General features: G+C 47.0%; 1 protein-coding gene across 1 annotated transcript in view; it reads left to right on the top strand.

Moving 5' to 3' along the window:
- The window catches only part of LOC145361149 (anthrax toxin receptor 1-like), a 183,817-nt gene that overhangs the window by 78,356 nt on the left and 90,691 nt on the right, over positions 1-14,770 (top strand). Inside the window, exon 12 of the mRNA XM_080216766.1 lies at positions 4,701-4,779. Within this exon, the coding sequence (XP_080072892.1) occupies positions 4,701-4,779 (79 nt within the window). The remainder of the gene's footprint in view (positions 1-4,700; positions 4,780-14,770) is intronic.

Below are 14,770 nucleotides of genomic sequence, written 5' to 3' on the forward strand. Positions count from 1 at the left end.
AATTCTACCACCCCAAAGATCAGTAGGTCGAAAGGTGTCTTTGCCATCAGACTTTTGCATGGACCTACCTTGATCTTTCTCTACACTCTAGCTATGACTGTAACACAACATTCTGCACCCTCTATGAACAGTATGCTTGCCTGTATAGCACGCAGGAAGCAATACTTTTAACTGTATACACATACATGTGACAATAATAAATCAAATCAAAACAAATCAATCACAGCAAGAACCAGGGCAGGAACCCGTGGGCGCCTGTTTGGATGTCAACTCTTGGAATGGAGAGACACTGAGCCAGCGAGCAAGTCCGAATTGCTGTGGGCTGATAAAACTCGAGAGAGCGCAGGAATACAGTTACACCCTGACCTCTCTGGCCTGCTGGATGTGGAATCGCAGGAATGGAACCAAGTGTCCAACTGTATTGGAGCAGTGGGGAAAACAGTGCAAATTCAGCAAAACGTAATCCCTGAGTAATGTGCCTTCCAGAGTGAAAGCCAACAGTCATCAGGAGCTTGGGAGGACAGAGCCAGGGTAATTAGATGAAACATAAGTCAAACTTTGGAAAATTCTCTCCAAAGAATTTTCAAATAATGTTTGGACCATTTCCATGCAATGATTATGCCTTACTCTGGAATAACACAGTTATTATTCTCTCTCCAATTGCCTCTTGCTTGGAAGGAAAACAGCAAAAATCCAGTAAGCCTCTCTTTCCCAAGTTACTGTATGTAAGGCTGCTTCGAAATCTCATTAATACCAGGTGCCCCAAGTATAATTTCATGAGTTCCAACTTGGCAGATTCCTCCTTTCAATGGTTGGCTGTGTGGTTGAGTATATTGCTCTTTCTATTGACTGCTTCTGTGAATTAGTTGGACAGAGGTTGATCATGAAGGCTAAAGACTCTTGCATCACTTATTTTACTGTTCATGAGGGACGACATTGCCTAATTTGTATTTCTACATGAAACATACAGATGTCAGCCTTGACATCAATCCCTGACAGCTCAGCCCATGGACTAATCGTGAGTTTGGATGTCAGGGACACAATAATGGCAGATACACCTAGATCATACTCAATGTTGTCCTTCCATGTAAACCACAGGAGTTTGTAGCTCAGCTATAACTCACTCCCAGGTATCTGTTATTCTACATATAAACCATCTGAACTCCTCGATTCCATTCGAGTCTGCAATTCACTCCCAGATATCTATTATTTTGCATACAACTCATCTGAACCCAATTAGATTCCAGTCTGTAACTCACTCCTGGGTTTCTGTTATTCTGGAAACAAACTATCTGAACCCCTCGATTAGATCCCAATCTGTAACTCACTCCCGGGTACCTGTTATTCGATATGTAAACCACCCAGACCCTTTGATTAGATTCCAGTCTGTAACTCACTCCCAGAAATCTGTTATTCTGTGTATCAACCATCTAAACCCTTCAATTAGGTTCCAGTCTGTAACTCACTCCCAGATATCTGTTATTCTATATAAACCACCCCATACCTCTCAATTTGATTCCAGTCTGTAACTTGCTCCCAGGTATCTGTTATTCTATATATAAATCATCTGAACCTCTCAATTCGATTCCAGTCTGTAACTCACTCCCGGGTATTTGTTATTTTACATATAAACCACCTGAAATCCCTCAATTTGATTCCAATCTGTTACTGACTCCCAGGTATCTGATATTCTTTTCATAGAGCATCTGAACCCCTCGATTAGATACTAGGCTGTAACTTACACCCAGATATCTGTTATTTTTATAAATTAAAAAATCTGAACCCCTCAATTAGATTCCAGTCTGTAACTCACTCCTGGGTACCTGTTATTCTGTATATAAATCTGAATGTCTCAATTAGGTTCCATCTTTTCAGTCATAGACATCTGTAATTCCATGTATTTGACTTTCTCAAACCCAATCAAAGGAGCAGGTTAAAAATACAAAGGACTGCACCTGTTCCCATGATATGAGTTGTAAAATGAGTGTTTTTGGTCACTGAATATTGATAGGATTAGCTGTGGCTGTCTCTGATTTGAATTCCCACGCAATAACATTTCAAGGCTCTTGGCTAAGTGCTGGTAAATGGGATGAGGTGGGAGTCCAGGTGTTTCTCACGTGTTGGTGCAGACTCAATGGGCCAAAGGTCCTCTCCTGCACTGTATGATTCCATGAATAATCCACTGATACTCAGTGGTGACAGATAGCAATTGACCATATGATTGGAGGTGATTGCTGCCCATGGATCTGAATCCCTGCATCAGGCAATGTTCTAAAGGCCTGAGCACATTCTTATTGAAGCCTTTTTTTCCTCTCTCAAAGTGGAGTCAGCTTTGCAATGCTGGAATGTTGGAATATCTGTGTGCATTTCCACTTTGTTGCCCAGTGGCTAACCCTTCATTGAGGGAGGCAGTGAAGGCAAGAGGATGACACAAAAAATGGTGTGGGACTGAGACATGTAGAGGAACAGAGGGGTCTTTGTGTGGATGTCATCAGAGTGCTGAAAGGAGTGGGACATCTGGAGAAGGTGCCGGAGCGCTGAATATACCTTGGGCTCAGAAAGTAGGTAGTCACACAATCGGGCGTTCAGAGCAGATTGGAGAGGATGCTTGCAGCACTGGAGTGTTTTCATCAGGAGGATTGATTTGGTAGGCTGGAAATTTAGAGGTTGAAGGAAGATGTAGTGTTATAATCAGGTCAGAAACTCCTGAGGTGTTTTATGGAGTCAGGCGAGATCATACATTTTGCACTTTTGAACTAGGCTAGGGTGTGCATGAAATGCTTCACTCCAGATATGACTCAAACGATCCACTAGGGAGCTTTTATCAAACAAACATCATTTAAGAATACAGGAAAGACATAGAAAGAAAATAAGCAATAATTTTTACCAATCACAAACAAAAAAAACCCCACAATATTGTTTTTTTTTCATTTGTGGCACATCGGTGTCATTGGCTAGCCAGCATTTATTGCCCATCCATAGTTGCCCTTGAGAAGCTGGTGGTGAGCTGCCTTCTTGAATTGCTGCAGTCCATGTGCTGTGGGTTGACCCACAATGCCATTACAGTATAAACCTTAACATCTATGAATACTATTCCAATACAAACACCCTACAAACATACACCTTAGTTCCAATCTTAGTACAGAAAGTAAATCTGCTCACATGATGCAGGATCTTGCAGCTTTGCAACACCTGCTCTGACTTTGTCCTTTGGATGGAGAACTGAAACTTTGACTTCCCTGACCTGTAGCTCCCAGCTCCCTTGAGGTAGATAGGCCCACTGTTGGCTCTACCTTTTAGCAAGCAAACCACTTCAAGAGGCAGAGGCACTCCTTGCCTCTGGTTATGAGCTAGCCTGCCACCAAGTGCTAAATTTCCAACACCAGGGAGGGACACAGAAACACACTGCTCTTCAGTCTGGAGTCCAACAGGAAGAAAGACACAAACACCATTTTCAGTCTGGAGCCCAGTCTGTGAGAAAACAAAACGGTCTCACCTGACCTGTCAATCATTCTCCCCCCAACAGTTCAAAAAGGGTCACAAACACCAGGTCAGGGCACTAGGCCAAATTAAAAATAAACCAAAAGTTTATTATATGACTCTAACTCCACTGCATTGCCTACTTGTGACACTAATATATAAACTTTAAAATAACCTTTAGCTTTGCCTCCATGATGTAGAGTGGTCACTCATGATTTTAATCTCTGTGTTCAAGAACTTGGGTTTGGAGCAAACCAGTGACAGGGGTAGGGAGGGCGAATGAGGATATTGACATAACCATCAAGTTGCCTCAGGACCACACCTTGCTGTTGACAGCAGAGAGTATTTGCTGTGGTGGATTCTTGTAGACTTCAATTGCCAGAGTTTGTGCTCAGGGCTTGATCGGGATCTGAACAACTGCTTTTCGTCATTTGTCGGTGTCAGAGTGATTTGTTGGCCTCATGACACTGGAAACAATAGGAAAATTAATATGAACTCGCTCTGCGCTGAGCCCACAGCCAGAATATTGTCCAATTGTCCTGGATGACCCAAGGGATTCCAACTGAGAACCAGTTCATTCAGCACTGGGCTGCGCTCAGAGACAGCAGCGATATAATTCATCATCACATTGCAACCCGAGGCTGCCTCTGATATCACACCTCTCCCTTTCCAATTGCAATGCAACTCAAGACTGTTTTACACCCAATTCCGGTTCTTTATATCCCCACTAAACTACAGCGACTGCACTTAGTTACAAGGGGTTGGGGGGGACACAGGTTCAAGTTGGGGGGTGGGGGTGGAGTTTAAGGGAGATGGGCCGGAGGCAGTGGGGAGGGTTTTCATGCAGAAAGCAATGGGTGCCTGAAACGCAGGAGGTGGTGGGAGCAGGTACATTCGCAACATTTAAGAGGCGTCTGAATGGGGACATAAATTGGCAGGGGATGGAGGGATACGGACTGAGTAAGGACAGAAGGTATTTGTTTTGAAGTTTAGTTAGAGCATCATGATCGGCACGGGCTTGTCGGCCCGAAGGGCCTGTTCCTGCGCTGTACTTTTCTTTGTTCTTTAATTCCAGTGTTGTAATGTTCTTTCTTCCAAACGCTACAACATCTCTGGGGATGTCATGTGTGTAAATCCAATAACTTTCTGAATTTGTTTGTTTTTTTTTGGACTCAGTCCACATTGAGAGGTGAATTTGAAAAACCTTTCTCTCCTTACAGGGCGGTCTTCTTGCAGGTCAGCATGAACGAGGGTCTGAGCTTCATTTCCAGTTTCGTCACCATCACCACAGTGCACTGTGTGAGTAACAGCAACAGACTATCTAGAGCATGCAAATGACGGGACTGATCTCTTTCTCCTGTGTATCAATGCCGTGACCCTTAGAAGCAGGCAGGGGCCATTCAGCCCGATGATATCCTATCGCCTTCTAATTGATTCGACCTTACCTCCTCACCTTTCCATCATGAACATTAAACCTACCTCCCCCTCCAACCTTGTGCAACAGTGAAGACTTTTCCTGGTCAATGCCTTGATGTTTCATTCATATATAATTCAGGGGTAAAGGGTACAGAGTTCCAGATAGTTCGAGGGAGCTGAGTGAAGGGGACAACAACTCTTCCCCTTGCACTCCTTGCCAAGTTGTCACACCCTGTCTCAAGTTTCCTCCAGCTGCAGTTTCTTTAATTCCATGTCTTTACTTGCCTCCTCTGAGGCCACAGAACAGCATCACCCTTTGTGACGATACACATGTTTTAAGTTTATTAGTTTTCAGTTTTTCTTCGTGTTACAAGTAGGCTTACATTAACACTGCAATGAAGTTACGATGAAAATCCACGAGTTGGCACACGCCGGCACCTGTTTGGGTACACTGAGGGAGAATTTAGCATGGTCAATGCGCCTAACCAGCCTGTCTTTCGGACTGTGGGAGGAAACCAGAGCACCCAGAGGAAGTTTCCAAATGTCTTGTTCCCAGGGAGTTTCCATGAACCAGACCCATCTGATGACACCTCACACATGAACACCCTCACCTCCAAGCCACCTACCACCCTGACATGGAAATGTAAAGTAAAAGTTAAAAGTTTTATTTAAATTCTTCCTCAATGTACCCAAACAGGCACCAGAGTGTGGCAACTGTGGGATTTTCGCAGCAACTTCACTGTTGGGGGAGGATTGGTTAACGACCAGAAAGCCAAGAGGGGGGTAAATGAGTGTTTTTTTTTGGTTGGCGATCAGTGACGAGTGGTGAGCCTCAGGGATCAGTGTTGGGACCGCAATTGTTTACGATTGACAAAGATGATTTGGAGTTGAGGACCAAGTGTAGTGTGTCCAAATTCACAGATGACACTAAGATGGGTGGCAGAACAAAGTGTGCAGACGACGCTGAAAGTCTGCAAAGGGATATAGATAGTCTGAGTGAGTGGGCGAGGGTCTGGTAAATGGAGTACAATGCTGGTAAATGTGAGGTCATCCATTTTGGCAGGAATAACAGCAAAATGGACTATTATTTAAATAGTAAAAAATTGCAGCATGCTGCTGTGCAGAAGGACCTGGGTGTCCTTGTGCAGGAATCTCAAGGAGTAGGTTTGCAGGTGCAGCAGGTGATTCAGAAGGCAAATGGAATTTTGTCCTTCATTGCGAGAGGGATGGCGTTTAAAAACAGTGAGATTATGTTTCAGTTGTATAAGGTGCTGGCGGAACCAAACCTGGAGCACTGTGTACAGTTTCAATGTTCCGGGGGACCGGGGTTCGAATCCCGCCACGGCAGATGGTGGAATTTGAATTCAATTAAAAAATCTGGAATTAAGGATCTACTGATGACCATGAGTTAATTGTCGGAAAAAACCATCTGGTTCACTCAAGTCCTTTCGGGAAGGAAATCTGCCTTCCTTACCTGGTCTGGTCTACATGCGACTCCATGGTTGACTCTCAACTGTCCCCGGGCAACTAGGGATGGGCAATAAATTCTGGCCCAGCCAATGACACTCATGCCTCATGAATGAAGAACTGAAAAGAGTCGGCCCAGTGGGATCCAATCCAGTTGTTGATTGTTCTTTGTGTTTTGAACCTCTGCCTCTTTTCAGCCCGTTTGTGCCCTCGTGTCCTGCTGCCTTGATCCAAGCTGGCTTTCCATTTTGTGCGCCCGCTTTCCCCAAAACCAACACCAATCCCTGAAGAAAAGTCAGAAATGGGCCCTTGGGTCCCTCCAGCCTGCTCCGCCATTCAGTGGGATCGTGGCTGATCCAAACATGAGATTGGCACAGGGACCTCCCCACAGGACAACACCCAGCAATCTCCCTGCTGAGAAAGCAAGACAGCTGGCGAGCCGTTCACAACGCCATTCAGCCAGCTGTGGACATGCAGTTTGCTCCAAAGCAATGTGTGAGTGAAAAAGAGTCCTTTTCAAGAGTTTCTTCCTCTTTTCGCCCCACACAATAACTCGCTCTGTCAGCCGATGAACAATAAAGCCATTGACTCTGTACATCCCAATCGGCCCATGTGTGGGGACGTTCGACCTCCCGTACAGCACTAGCCCTAAAACTCTGAGAAATGGTGCCCCAAGACGCCGTCGCCTCAAAAGACAGGATCCATTTCCACTCTCCCTCCTCTGGGCTCCCCCCCTGCCCCACCCCCACCCTGCTCCGACACTGAGCTCACATTAAAGCAACTGAGTTATTAGTCATCTTTGAGAACTGTGTGTGTTTTGGTGAACAGCAGATTAAACACTTTATCTGCAAACAGACCTGAAGCGTTGGTTGTGCCAAGTCAGATTTTGTACAATTTGGTCTAAAAATAGTTGGATCTGCGAAAGAGAAAAACAGAAGCCCTTGCACAAAGCAGAGTATATTATTCAAGCACAGATCGGCATTACCACAGGAAAAATCCCTGGGGGTTGTGAGAAAATAGAGTGCAATCTCCTGTTATCCATGCTGGCAAGACAAAGGATTGACTGAGAGACTGCCTCACAGCCCCTTTCATTGAAGCTTTTCTCAAATTTAACTCACAGTTGAGATTACACAATTAATTTCATTTGTATCCCATTTGTCTTGGGTTTATTGCGAACCCCAACACAAACTGGAGAAATAGCGCCTCTCCTTGGGGCAGCACGGTGGTCAGCACTGCTGCCTCGCAGCATCAGGGACCTGGGTTCAATTCCGGCCTGGGGTCACTGTCTGCGTGGCGTTTGCACGTTCTACCCGTGTCTGCGTGGGTTTCCTCCGGGTGCTCCGGTTTCCTCCCACAGCCCAAAGGTGCGCAGGTTAGGTTGATTGGCCATGCTAAATTGCCCCTTAGTGTCAGGGGGGCGAACAGGTTACGAGGGTAGGGCCTGGGGGGGGAATGGGGTGGGGTGGTCAGTACAGGCTTGATGGGCCAACTGGCCTGCTTCTGCACTGTAGGGATTCTATGATTCCGATTGGACACTTGACAGCCTTCCGGATTGAACATTGAGTTCAACCACTTCAGAGCATCAACTCTCCCTCCACCCCATTTCCATTTGTTTTATTTCATTTCATTCTCCATTTTATCGCTGTCCTTCTTTCCAACCCGCCAGCCTTCCTTTTTTTTTTAGGTCAACTGCCACATTCCTCAGGCAGTCCTTCACCAGGCTGGACCTTTGTTTTGCCATTCGCATGTTCCGATCACTTCATGGGCACTTTCAACATAGAAACATAGAGGATAGGAGCAGGAAAAGGCCATTCGGCCCTTCGAGCCTGCTCCGCCATTCATCACGATCATGGCTGATCGTCCAACTCATTAGCCTAATCCCGCTCTCTCCCCATAACCTTTGATCCCATTCACCCCAAGTGCCAAACCCAGCCCTCTTCAATACACTCAATGTTTTAGCAGCAACTGCTGCCTGTGGTCATCAATTCATGGGCTCAGCACTCTTGGGGTCAAGAAATGTCTCCTCACTTCTGTCTTAAATGGTCTACCTTGTACCCTCGGACTGTGGGCCTTGGTTCTGGGCACCCACAGGACTTGAGTGATTGAGTTGGAAAGAGAGGTTGGATCGACTGGGACTTTATTCTCTGGAGTGTAAGAGGCTGAGAGCTGATCTTATCGAGGTCTCTAAAATAATGAGAGGCACAGATTAGATAGATAATCATTATCTTTTCCGAAAGGTAGGGGAGTCTAAAACTAGAGGACATAGGTTTAAGGTGAGAGGGGAGAGATACAAAAGTGTCCAGAGGAGCAATATTTTCACACAGAGGGTGGTGAATGTCTGGAACAAGCTGCCAGAGGTAGTAGTAGAGACGGGTACAATTTTGTCTTGTAAAAAGCAATTAGATAGTTAAATAGGTACGATGGGTATCGAGGGTTATGGGCCAAATGCGGGCAATTGGGATTAATTTAGAGGTTTCAAAAAAAAGGCAGCATAGACAAGTTGGGCCAAAGGGCTTGTTTCCATGCTGTAAAACTCTATGACCCCCACCATCAGGAACATCCTTCCCACAACTACCCTGTCTAGTTCTGTTAGAATTTTATATGTCTCCCCTCATTTGTCCGAAAACATCTTGACATGTTCATTTACATTCCCTTTGTCCAATTCTACCACCCTCTCTACCCTCTGCTGACTCTTTCCTCTCAGTTCTGAGGAAGGGTCATCCAGACTCGAAATGTTGGCTCTACTCTCTCTCTCTCTCTCCACAGATGCTGCTAGATTTGCTGAGATTTTGTTTCAGATTCCAGCGTCTGTAGTATTTTGCGTTTGTCTTGGGTTTGTTGCTCTGCTGTTCAGCGCTCACAACATTGACAAAGTTTGACAAAGTTCGGCAATGCTTCTCAAATGATTTGAAGTCTTGGCCCTCGAAGAGTTAAGGTGGCGGTGGGGGGGAGGGGAGTCGGGGGGAGGGGGGGTGGGGGCGACCAGCAGCATATTTGGAAGACAAAGTACATTTTGAGGGAACTTTGAATGCAAATGGTGGGGAGAGAGGGAAGGAGGGAGCGAGAGAGCAGAGGGGAAAGGCTGAAAGGAGTGAGTGCCAGCGTGGACAATCAAGGCAGCTGAGGGATCTCCCAACCAGAACAATAAGTAACCTCACAACACCAGGTTAAAGTCCAACAGGTTCATGAGCTTTTAGAGCACTGCTTGTTCATCAGGTGAGTGAAGGGGTAGTGTTCTGAAAGCTCGTGCTCCTAAATAAACCTGTTGGACTTTAAGCTGGTGTTGTGAGACTTCTTACTGTGCCCATCCCAGTCCAACGCCAGCATCTCCACAGGTGGAACAAGAGAGTGAAGAGACAGGCAGCCCCCTGTGACAGCAGAAGGCACAGGCTCAGATACAAGGCGGAAGGAAATTAGAACATGTTGGTTTGATTTGATTTAATATTGTCTCATGTATTGCGATGCAATGAAAAGTTGTGTTTCTTGCGCTCAATACAGACAAAGCATACCATTCATAGAGAAGGAAAGGCGAGAGTGCAGAATGTAGTGTTGCAGTTATAGCTAGGGTGTAGAGAAAGATCAACTTAATGCAAGTTAAGTCCACTCAAAAGTCTGAGAGCAGCAGGGAAGAAGCTGTTCTTGAGTTGGTTGGTACGTGACCTCAAACTTTTGTGCCTTTTTCCCAATGGAAGAAGGTGGAAGGGAGAATGTCCGGGGTGCTTGGGGTCCTTGATTATGCTGGCTGCTTTTCTGACACAGCGGTAAGCAAAGACAGAGTCGATGAATGGCAGGTGATGTGCATGATGGATTGAGCTTTGATCACAACCCTTTGTAGGTTCTTGTGGTCTTGGGCAGAGCAGGAGCCCATACCAATCTGTGATACATCCGGAAAGAATGCTTTCGCTGGGGCACGTGTCAACGTTGGTGAGAGTCATAGCGGACGTGCCGAATTTCCTTTGTCTTCTGAGAAACTAGAAGCATTGGTGGGGCTTTCTTAACTATTGCGCCAGCCTGGAGGGACCAAGACACATGAAGAGACAAGGCAGTGAGAGGTGGAAGATAGCAGGTGCTTGAAAGGAGGACGAAGAATTTGGGTTTGACCTTGTGAGGACTTCATGGATTTTGGCGAGGGTACGATGACTGTGGTGCAGGAGTGAGTGTGGCACAGGGTACATGCATGAGTTGGAGTTGGTACAGAGATGAAGCTTGCTTTGGATGGCAGCATTGTTTTGAACAGCAATGGGAACTACATTCACACAGGGTCAGACAGACCATGCAGAAGGTGCAGTCTCCTTTAAGACATTGAAATTCACCACTGTGTGGCAATGTTAAGGGGACCATGCTGTGCAGGAAATGAGATGAGCGTAAGAATTCATGGAAATGGGGGGAGGATGTGGAAAAAGTTGAGCCTGGAGGGGTTGTGGGTGAAGTGTGTTTAAATACTTTAATTGTCCATTGGCTGTGGGAGATTCTACAGTAAATTCAAATCAAATAAACCAGCGTGGAACCAACTTGAGGTGAGTATAACATCGATGCAGCAAGGGTGAGGTGAGATAGATACATGAAAGAGAAAGGAATGCAACGATTAGATTTATAGCTTTCAATGCACGAGGGGTGGGAAGAGGCTTGTGTGGGACATAAATACTAGTACAGACCAGTTGGGCCAAATGGCCTGTTCCTGTGCAGCAATTTCCATGTCATTCTCTGGAATATTTTGGAAAAGGCTTGAGGCCATGTCCAGACAGGGATGATTGAATCCTGATTGGGCTTGTTGATGCCAAACTATTAGGATTCCGTTGGAAGTTATCCTTCACTGCTGCTGAAGAGTTTTGCTCTAAGCAAGAGATTTGCGGGGAGAATGGTGGGGCAGAGTGTCTGTGGGAGGAAGTGGCTCCATAACCAAGCAGCCTCCTGCCATTTCATAGAAACCCTACAGTGCAAAGGAGGAGGCCGTTCGGCCCACTGTGTCTGCACTGACTCTCCGACAGCAGATCCTGCCCAGGCCCTATCCCTGTAATCCTACGGACTTACCCTGCTAATCTTTTGGACATGGGGGGACAATTTACCATGGTCGATCCACCGAACCCGCACGTCTTTCAGACTGCGGGAGGAAACCGGAGCACCCGGAGGAAACTTGTGCGGGAGAATGTGCAGACTCCCTACAGACAGTCGCCCGTGGCTGGAATCGAACCCGGGCCCCTGGCGCTGAGAGGCAGCAGTGCTAACCGCTGTGCCACCGTGCCCCAAAGGAGAGGAACGGCAAATAGTGGAGATACATGGCTGGCCCCGCCGAGGAAAAAGACACTGTTCTTCACATCCCGGCTCTCATTCCCGGGAGGAACGCAAACGGCAAACGTCCTGACGTTTGCAGTTTGCGTTCCTTCTGCCCAGTTCTCTGGTGTTGCCACGATAGGATTGAAGTGTATTTCAACACAGGCAGGGAGAGAGATTGCATGCCTGCGTTAAATTATAGTCAGCTGCTGTGCCTGGCCTCTGTTCCATTTCACATCCCAGCTGAAAGTTTGAGGTGTAGGTTTTTTTTCTCTCTCTCTCTCTCCTGCCTTACGATCTCTCCTGATTTAAATCACATGTGTTTCCACTCGCAATCCCCAGCATGAAGTCACATGATATCTGCTGCGGAACGAAAACATGGTGACTGTACCTCTGTGTTGCCACAACAGGCTTGAACCAGATTGCAACACGGGCAGGGGGAGACCCTGTACCCCCGTGAGTCACTTGCATGTGCGCGACGTAATCTGTTCCGCGCAGCCGGATGCCTCTGCCAATGGATGGGGGGCGGGGGGGGGGGGTGGTGGGGGGAGTATTGCGTATGCCCCTCTGGACTAAGGGTGCACGAAACATCACGGGGAAGGCTTGGTGACCTAAACAGTGGGAGCTCTTCATTGTGGCATGGTGCCACAGTGGTTTGCACTTCTGCCTCATGGACCTGGGTTTAATTCCAGCCTTGGGTGACTGTCTGTGTGGAGCCTGCACAGTTTTATTTGCTTGGGTTTCCTCCAGGTGCCCTGGCTTCATCCCACACACCAAAGACGTGCAGGTTCGGTTGACTGGTCGTGCTAAATTACTCCTTCGTGGCCCAACGTGTGGGGTAAACGCGTGAGGTTACAGGGAAAAGGGCCTGGATAAGATGAATTTGTCAGAAAGTCAGTGCGGACTTGATGGGCCGAATGGTCTCCTGCACTGTAGGGATCCTGTGACGTCCATCAGAGGAAGCAATGGGGACTGATCAGAAGGAAAACAAAATGAGCCATAAACTCATGTTGGGACTGTCAACAAATATAAACAAAAAGTTAAACAAACAAGTGAAAAAAAATACACTTACTGGCAATCAAATTGAGGGAAGGAAAGCAGAAAATACTGGAAATGCATCTGACTGGGAAACGGAAGGTTAATGCCTTCTTCAGATTTTGCCCAGTCTGCATTTTCAGAGGTCTGTGCACCACATGTGGGTGTCAGTGACAGAGTGACTGTTTACTAACCAGGGCGAATCTTCCCTCAGGAAATGCGTTCTGCCCACCCCCACTTCAGAAACTCAGGGCATGATAGTCACACTTCACGACTCAAAGCATGGTCACTTTCATTTGTGGGATATGGGTGTCACCGGCTCGGCCAACGTTCATTGTCCATCCCTAATTGCCCCTTGAGGAGGTGCTGGTGAGACCACCTCCTTGGACTGCTGCAGTCCATGTTGTGTCGGCACTCCCTGTGAGGGAGGGAGTTCCAGGATTTTGACACAACGATAGTGAAGGAATAGGATGGTGGAAGGAATTGGAGGAGGGACTTCCAGGTGGTGGTGCTCCCATGTGTCTGCTGCCCTTGTCCTTCCAGACAGGGTAGAGGTTGGGGGTTTGGAAGGCGTACTTGAAAGAGCCTTGGTGAGTTTCTGCGGTGCACACACTGTGCATCGGTGGTAGAGGAAGTGAATGTTTGTGGATGTGGTGCCAATCAAGTGGGCAGCTTTGTTCTGGATAGTATCAATCTCTGTGAGTGTTGTTGGAACAGGCAAGTGGAGACCATTCCATCACACTCCTGACTTGTGCCTTGTCGATGGTGGATAGGTGTTGGGGAGTCACGGGGGTGAGTTACTCTCCGCAGGATTCCCGGTGTTTGACCTGCTCTGGTAACCCACAGTATTGTACGGCTGGGTTCAGTTCAGTTTCTGGTCAATGGTATCCCCGCCCCAGGATGCTGATAGTGGTGGGGGGGGCGGGGATCAGCTATTTGTAGTGGTGGTTCTCTACTCAAGGGCAGGTCCATGCCTCGTGGTTCTGTGCTTTCCTCTCCGCAAGGGCCTCAACTCCGGTGAACACTCTGAATCAAAGGGGGTGGGGAGGGGGCGCTGTTGGCTTCCTCAAGTGTGCTTAGTGAAAACACAAGTCCTTGACTGGCTATATCTGAGGAGAGATTAAATAGACTGGGCCTGTACTTGGAGGAGTTGAGAAGGCTGAGGGGGGATCTTACAGAGACTTAAAAAATAATGAAGGGGCGAGATAGGGTAGACGTAGAGAGACTCTTTCCGCTTAGAAAAGAAACTAGAACTAGAGGACACAGCCTCAAAATAAGAGGGGGCAGTTTTGAGGAGGAACTTCTTCACTCAAAGGGTGGTGAATCTCTGGAATTCTCTGCCCATTGAAGTGGTGGCGGCTGCCTCGTTGAATATATTTAAGTCACGGGTAGATAGGTTTCTGATAGAGAAGGGAATTAAAGGTTATGGGGAAAAAGCAGGAAAGTGGAACTGATCCGCTTCAGATCAACCATGATCTTATTGAATGGCGGGGCAGGCTCGAAGGGCCAGATGGCCTACTGCTGCTCCTATTTCTGATGTTCTCGTGTATCCTTCTCCGACTGTCAGCAGCCATCGAGGTTCAAACTTGCTCTATTGTTGACCATGAGATGTGAACCTTGATTATGGGACCCTCAACTGAGACTAGGACCACTCCCAAAAGGATAGCTGGGAACCATGCACCCCTCCGCCCCATAAGTTCTTAAATGATCCTGTTTCCCCACGGGCATGTGGAAATGGTATGAGAGTCAACAACTAACAACATTAGACTTTTAAAAATATGTTACCTGGATTGGGTGGCGTGCCTTTTGAGGATAGGTTGAGAGAGCTCGATCTTTTCTCCTTTGAGAGATGAAGGATGAGAAGGGGACCTGATAGAGGTGTATGAGATGATGAGAGGTACTGATCAGATGGATTCTCAGAGGCTTTTTCTCAGGGCTGAAATGGTTGCCACAAGAGGACACAGGTTTAAGTTGCTGGGGAGTAGGTGCAGAGGAGATGTCGGAGTAAGTTTTTCGTTCAGAGGGTGGTGGGTAAGTGGAATCGACTGCCGACGGTGGTGGTGGAGGCAAATTCGATTGGGTCTTTTAAGAGACTTCTGGA

This window comes from Carcharhinus amblyrhynchos, chromosome 34, assembly GCF_965287045.1.
Source record: "Carcharhinus amblyrhynchos chromosome 34, sCarAmb.v2.hapA, whole genome shotgun sequence".
Taxonomy (NCBI): domain Eukaryota; kingdom Metazoa; phylum Chordata; class Chondrichthyes; order Carcharhiniformes; family Carcharhinidae; genus Carcharhinus; species Carcharhinus amblyrhynchos.